The sequence below is a fragment of the Meriones unguiculatus genome, chromosome 5 (genome assembly GCF_030254825.1).
Source record: "Meriones unguiculatus strain TT.TT164.6M chromosome 5, Bangor_MerUng_6.1, whole genome shotgun sequence".
NCBI classification, from domain to species: domain Eukaryota; kingdom Metazoa; phylum Chordata; class Mammalia; order Rodentia; family Muridae; genus Meriones; species Meriones unguiculatus.
The window spans coordinates 112910048-112917243 of NC_083353.1; the positions used below are offsets into that span (position 1 = coordinate 112910048).

The following is a 7196-nucleotide window of genomic DNA, read 5'->3' on the forward strand; positions in this document are numbered from 1 at the left end:
AGGAACATGTCCAGGAACATGTCCGTAGGAACATGTCTTGCCTTTGTGGTACACTTCTCCTTTTCCCATTGGTTGGGTTACTCAACTGTGGGGGGGTGACAATACCCAGCATTCATGTCTCAACTTGCCAGCCCGGATGTCAGTTACCCAGGGAGGTCTTGGGAGCTATATTTGACTCCTATTCAAAATGGAAGTTGTATTCGAAATGGCTTCAGTTTGTTTCCTTCTTTGCCGGACTCTGGCTCTGATGAGTTCAGGGGGTCAGGGGCCCTGGGGACAAAGCTTGGGAGTCCGATTAAGAAGGAAACGACCACCAGCTTGCTGTTAAGGAGATGGCCCCGCATAACTTCTTACTTGTTTATTTCATTTCAAAGTCACAAAGCTTTCGATTTCAGTTTTATTTCCTCAGCTGTGTTCCAAGAAGCTAGACAATGATTCTCTGAAAGTTTTTTTTTTTCTTTCACAAGTTTCCTTCTCTTTTATTTCCCTTATGTAGACATTTCCCTTATGTAGACACCCTATGGCCTCGGGGTTAAGCACATCTCTGTAGCCCTTGTGGTTAGCTCACTGCATCTTAAACACCTAGCCGGCTGCCTCTTTAACACACTTCACAAGTTTTTATCTGAATGTCCTCTGACAATGTCTCTGTTTCTGTCTGCACAACCCACAGCCAAGATAAGGAGCTGTAATTTGTTGGCACAAGAGCTGGCTGACTCTTAGCCAACCCCTCCTGTTTTCTGATTGCCTGAGGCTCTGGTACCTACACGGATGAGTTTCGTGTTCCTGAACTAATGCCCTCATGCTTACGTGACTCACTAACTTCTCTGATCCATTCTAGGAAGGGCTGTTTTCCCAGCCAGAGGATACTGTGCTTCTCTGAGACGTGTTACGTGCTTCAAGAGACTGTGTGACCTCTCAGTGTGCCTTGTCTTAAAACTTCCCTGGCTTTCGAGTTGCTTCGGGAATCATCGTGTCAATCCCATCACGGATTTTTAATAAACCCACCCCAGGATTATTAAGAGATATCTATTGTGCCACTCCCGTACCCCTTACAGAGTGGAGGGGGGAGCTACCAAGAGCATACACAGTGTCACCCCAGGAGAAACAGCCGAGGCTGCAGATTTCTGTCAAGTCGGTCCTTGCCAGGCATAGAGGAGCTTCTCCTTTCTTCTCCTCTGGGGCTTCCCACGGGGGGGAGCCGTCCTTGCAGCTCTTGTTCTCTGGGACAAGAGCTTGTAGGATGCAAGCTTGCAGGATGCTGTTCTCTGGGACAGAGCCAAGGTTTGTACCACCTCTTACAACATTATCTTTTTTTTTCCCCCTTTTTTTGGTTTTTCAAGACAGGATTTCTCTGTGTAGGTAGCCTTGGCTGTCCTGGACTCACTCTGTAGACCAGGCTGGCCTTGAGTTTTCAGAGATCCACCTGCCTCTGCCTCTTGAGTGCTGGGATTACAGGTCTGGCTTTTTTTCCTCTTCTTGAGACAAGTTCTTTTTCTGTGGCTCTGGCTGTCTTGGAACCCTAACTCTCTATCTAAGCCAGGCTGGCCCCCACCTCAGAGATCCACATACCTCTGTCTCCTAAAGGTGTGTAAAAGGACTGATTTTGAGCATGGCACCTTTAATTCTATCACTCAGGAGGCAGAAGCAGGCAGATCTCTGTGAATTCAAGGCCAGTCTGGTCTGCAGAGTGAATTCCAAGACAGCCAAGGCTACAGAGAAACAAACAAACAAACAAAAAATTTAACAAACTTCTGCCCATTTTGCAGATGGAGAAGCTGCTAGTTGGTAACACTGACTGTAGCTCAGTTGGTAGAGCACATGCCTAGCATGGCTCCCAGGACCACATAAACACAAGCCAGGTATGGTGGCACAAACCCATAGCTGCCACACTTGCGGGTTGAGGGCAGGATTGTTACAAGTTCAAGGTCAGCCGGGCTCAGTGGTACACACTTTTAATACCAGCACTTGGAAGGCAGAAGCAGGCAGATCTCTGTGAGTTCAGGTCCAGCCTGGTCTACAAGGAGAGTCTAGGACAGCCAGGGCTACACAAAGAAACCCTGTCTCGAAAAACCAAAAAGATAGAAAGAAAACAAAACACAGGGAAGGTCCACAACACCCTAGCAAAGGAAGCAAGTAATCAAAATTATAAGATCATATGAAAGACCTGGGGCTAAAGTAATGGCTCAGCAGTTCCTGCACACTTTCATTATCCACAAGGAGATTCTCCATCTGTAACTTCAGGGGCTTTGTCGCCCTCTGCTGGCCACCATGGATTCCTGCACGTGCATTGGCACACACAAACTCACACACATAAAATACAAGAGTAAATAAATATTTTTAAAGATCACGTAAGTTTTCCAATATTATATTTCCTCAAAATATTTTTTTACATTTTACAGATACATAGTTGTATATACATATGATATGGCCCATGCCTTTAATCTTAGGATTCAGGAAGCAAAGGCAGTTTTGATCTCTGTGAGTTTGAGGCCAGCCTGGTCAACATAGAGACCTTGTCTCAAAAATAAATAATCAACAAAAAATTATTTGGTCCTGGTGGCACACATCTATAATCCCAGCACTCAGGAGGCAGAGGCAGGAGGACTGCTGTGAGTTCAAGGCCAGCAAAGGATATACAGTAAGTCCTTGCCTCAAAGGAAACCAAAAAGTCTAGCACGTTGTGCATAATGAGTATAGTAGAGCCCAAATTAGCTAAGATTACGAGGGCTCCACAGTAAGTACACATATATGAATTAATGAGGATCATTGAATATGATGGTAGACACGTCAGATTCAAGAGGTCATAATCCAGAATGGTAGTTTTTATTACAAGATTTGCCCTAAGGGCGCTGCTATCCTACTCCTGACACTCTAGCCACACCCACATTCATCAACAACCATGTCTTCATAATGTCGGAGAACAACGTTCTCATCATTATCTTGATAGAGCATGGAAATGGGAGAGAGCTTGGTAGGGATACAGACAGCCTTGGGGATGCCGGGGTCAACTGCATGCATCAGTGCCTGCATGAAAGCATAATTGGAACTATTCAAATATGTGGTCATTGAGAAGGGACAATCTCCATGACAGTAATTTGCCATGAAGCCCTTAGGGGCAATGACCCACTTGTGCCAACCCAGGTCCCTGAAGTTGATGAACAGCTGATGACGATGGCAGAGAGTCCTACAGGAACCCTTGGGGACGGGGATGGCCGCCCTTCTTTTTCTGGGAGAAGGGTGACAGTGCTCAGGGTTGAGGGTCACCACCAGCAGAGAGGCGTGAAGGAAACGTATCAGCCGGCTGCAGGGGTTCTCAGGCTGGACATTCACCCCAGAGTATCTCTCCTCTTTGGCCAGAATCTCTAAGTACAAGCCCAGGTTCTTCAGCCTGTTGCTGTTCCAATTCTTCACCACATGCTGCAGGTTGAAATGAAGAGGACCTTGAGGCCCCCAGATGGACTGCTGAGCAAGCAATCTGTTGGGGTTAGGGTGGGATTCCCCACACACACCCGGCTCCTCAACCACAGACAGAGCTACCACGAGTTCTGGTCCCAGGTTGTAGTAGGACCTGGGCCCCAAGTCCAGAGTCAGCTGAGCCATGGTCAACTTTCCCTTTCCTTCGATGGCAGACAAGTTAAAGTAAAGGATCTTCTGCAGACAGGAGCCATCCCGGGAAGGTCTCTGTGCATTAAGGAAGAAACCTAGAAGCAAAAAGAGACGTGTGAGTCACCATAATAATTTTTACTTCAGACCCACTTGTTCCTGAATCTGAGTTCTAGTCAAACCCTTCCTTTTGGGAGCGGTTTCCCCAGTCCCCATTCAAATCTGTTATCATGTGTGCCAGTGTCATATCTCAGGAGCTGTCCACCTGTGTGCTTTACATAAAACAACCTGGGGTTCACCAATTTGGCTAGGCTGGCTGGCCAGTGAGCCCCAGGGACCTGCCTGTCTGTGCCCCAGAATGCTGGGATGACAGGGGACCATGTAGTACCTGGCTGCTTTATGCTCATATATAAGGTACTTAAGGCCCAACCCCAACTTTTTGGCTTATTTGTTTGTTTTAGAGACAAGGTCTCTTGTAATCAAGGCTGGCCTTGAATTCATCATATAGCCAAGGATGGCTTTGAACTTCTGATCCTCCTGCCTCTTACTTTCAGGTTCTGAGATTGCGGATGTATTCCTACACACCTGTGCCACTGTGCCTAATGTTTGTTTGTTTGTTTGTTTATAATGTCTCCCTGACTAGCCTGGAACTCTAAAAAGAGCCAACCAGACTACAGCAATGAAAGGTAAACGCCACCTCACCTGGTCTTATTCTCGCTAATTTTTTTAATGTGCCTATGCCCTGAATTTGAGCAGGCGCCTGCAGAGATTGAGTCAGAGCCCCTGGAACTGGAGTTCCTACAGACAGACAATCCTGAGCTGCCTTATGTGGGCCCTGAGAACTGGAAACGTGGAGTCTGAGTGTCTCTCCAGACCCCTCATTCTCACTGTTATTTTTTCTTTAAAAAAAAAAAAAAAAGTGTATGGGTATTCGGCCTTCATGTACGTCTGTGCGTCACATGCATCAGTGCCCAAGAGGTCAGACCAGGTCTTCGGATCAAAGTTGTGAGCCGTTTTAGGTGGATGCTGGGAACTGACCCCGAGTCCTCTGGAAGAGCAGTGAATGCTCATGACTGCTGAGCCACGAAGCTCCTCTTTGGGCTTTAATAGACACATCTCCTTCACTCTAACACTCGTGGTTTAGGATTTCCACGAACTGTACTGTTTCCGTCTGAAGTTCTCCTTCCCATCTCCAGCTCCCCTCAATGTCCCCACAGCCCGCCCCCGCTTCCGGTCCCCACTTCTGCCCCCACTTCCCTTCCCCAAGCCCTGCCCCGTGACTTTGAGAACCCTTTCATAACAAACTTCATAGTTGGAAGTTCTATTTCAGCTTCCTCTTCCAACCAACCTTGCAGTTTTGCTTCTTTTTAGCTAATTCCCTTCTAAAATCTCTCTTGGTGTCTGTCTGTCTCTGTCTCTCTCTGGTTTTTCGAGACAGGGTTTCTCTGTCTAGCCCTGCCTGTAGACCAGGCTGGCTTCAAACTCAGAGATCCACCTGTAGGGCCGGGACTAAAGTCATGGGCTGCCACCACCATCAGGCTGAAACTAGTAAACAGGGTAGCCTTTTGGCCATATCTGCCTTCTCCAGGCCACACCCAGTCCAGCTCACAGCGGGTATCCAATAAATGCTTCGGGGACAAATGCATGGACAAACCTCTTCATCTGCAGTAAACTCTAACTGTATCCTTGGTCGTCAGTGGTGGTTCGTGTCTACAGTCGGCACCTGGGAGGCTGAGGGAGGAGAATTCCTAAATTCGAGGCCATCCTGGACTACATAGTGAGCTGGAGACCAGTAGAGAGTCTCAAAACAGTAACAAAAGCAACACCCAAACCAAGGAAAAAACCAGTAACTAAAAAGGTTATGCATCTGAATGGCAAGGAGGAGGGGCAGGAATGTGGAGGCCTCAGCCGCCAACCCCGATTTTTGAATAAGAATCAAGTAAGGGAAGGAAGGGCAACCTAGGGCTACAAGAATGACTTTCAAATCAGGTGGCTTGGTAATTTGGTAGGCAAGCAGTTTAAGAAACTACGGGGTGTCGGTAACTAACTCGGACCTTTATATGAAGGGTGTGATTTGTGGCTTAGATTAATAGCATTGGTCTGTATTTAAAAAAAAAAAAAATCAAGTCGTGAGTGGTGGCCCACGCCATTCATCCCAGCACTTGGGAGGCTGAGGCAGGGGGATTTCTTGAACCCAAGGCCATGCTGCTCTACAAATCGAGTTCCAGAACAGCCAGGGCTGCACAGAGGAACCCTGTCTTGAAGATACCGAAAATAAACAAGCAAAACAATTAATTAAATAAAAATAAACACATGCAGATAAAAATCAAGAGACGTGCTGGCCTTTAATCCCGGCACTCGGTACTTGGGAGGCGCATCTTGCTAGGGTCTACATAGCAAGCTCCAGGACAGCGAAGGCTACACAAAGAGACCTTGCCTTAATTAATTAGAATCAAGACATGCTTTTTGCATCCAACGAAAAAGGTAACACACCGGGGCTAAAGCTCAGCTCTGCAGCAACCACGTCGTGGGGCAGCTCACAACCTCCTTCGGACTCTTCGGATAGGCATGTACAAGCACATACTAAAAAGAGGGAGCCGGTAAGGAGGAGAGAGAAGGGAGGTGGGCGGAGCCGCTGACTTTGAAAGCCCACCCTTGAATTCCGTTCACCGGGGCTGTGATCTTGTCTCGCTCTTGGAATGCCGACAGGACTGTCCGAGCCCGTTCTCTGTTGATTGTAAATTAAACTCTGATAAGCCAGCCCAGCGACACTAGCGTGGCGAGGCCCCGGGTGATAAGAACACAAGCCTTCCTGTGGCTTGATCTTGGAAATGAGGCAGAATATGCCAGATCCTAGCTCAGACTTCCCTGCCATGAGGTGCCCATAGGTCCCCTCCTCCCTTCTCCACTCGAGACTTTTTTTTTCTCAGACAAACGCTCGGGTTCCTTACCCTGGTCTGGGAGAAGCTGAAGCAGGTTCCCACGGACACGCAGCTCCTTGACATAGCATAAGTCCTGCGAGGCCCCGCTGGCCGCCGCAGCTTCTCGAGCCTGGAAGATTTTCCTTAAGACGCGAGGCACAGGTTGGAACCTTTGAGGGGATGGCGCTTTCTCTAAGCCCAGAAACTGCAAAAAGTCATTTTCTTGAAACTTGGATGTCTGGCCACAGGCCAGGGTTAACAGGAGGAAGCTGAGAGTCAAAAGCCGTTGGGAAGGCTGCATGGCCAACCGAGTCCTGGATAGTGCGGCCTCTGGGGAGCGGGGCTGGGCGGTCCAGCCTCTGCTGCTCAATTCAGGAATTCAGGAGGTAATCAAGTGTGAATTGGGTGAATTGCTCTCTTCCCAGCTCCTCGGAGACAATTGGATGCGACTAGGCTGAGGTTGTGAGGTTGGGTTTTTTGGTTTTTGTTTGTTTGTTTCTTTCTTTCTTTCTTTCTTCCTTCCCTCCTCTTACTCTACTTCTCCTAGGGTCGTAAAATAGTACCTGCGGGTAGGTCAGCAGTGGACAGGGTGAGTGAGAAAGGGCGACACAGCCATCCAACGCACAGACATCAATGTGTCTGTAATGTGCAAGGCAATTAAATATCTGCTAA

At 47.9% G+C, this 7196-nt stretch overlaps 1 protein-coding gene across 1 annotated transcript; it reads right to left on the reverse strand.

Moving 5' to 3' along the window:
- Positions 1-2871: 2871 nt before the first annotated feature.
- Positions 2872-6825, reverse strand: Gdf3 (growth differentiation factor 3). The gene is made up of 2 exons (XM_021649969.2): positions 6555-6825; positions 2872-3701 (listed from the first exon to the last, which is right to left on the reverse strand). The coding sequence occupies exons 1-2, from the start codon at positions 6823-6825 to the stop codon at positions 2872-2874; spliced, it is 1101 nt and encodes a 366-aa protein (XP_021505644.1).
- Positions 6826-7196: the final 371 nt, after the last annotated feature.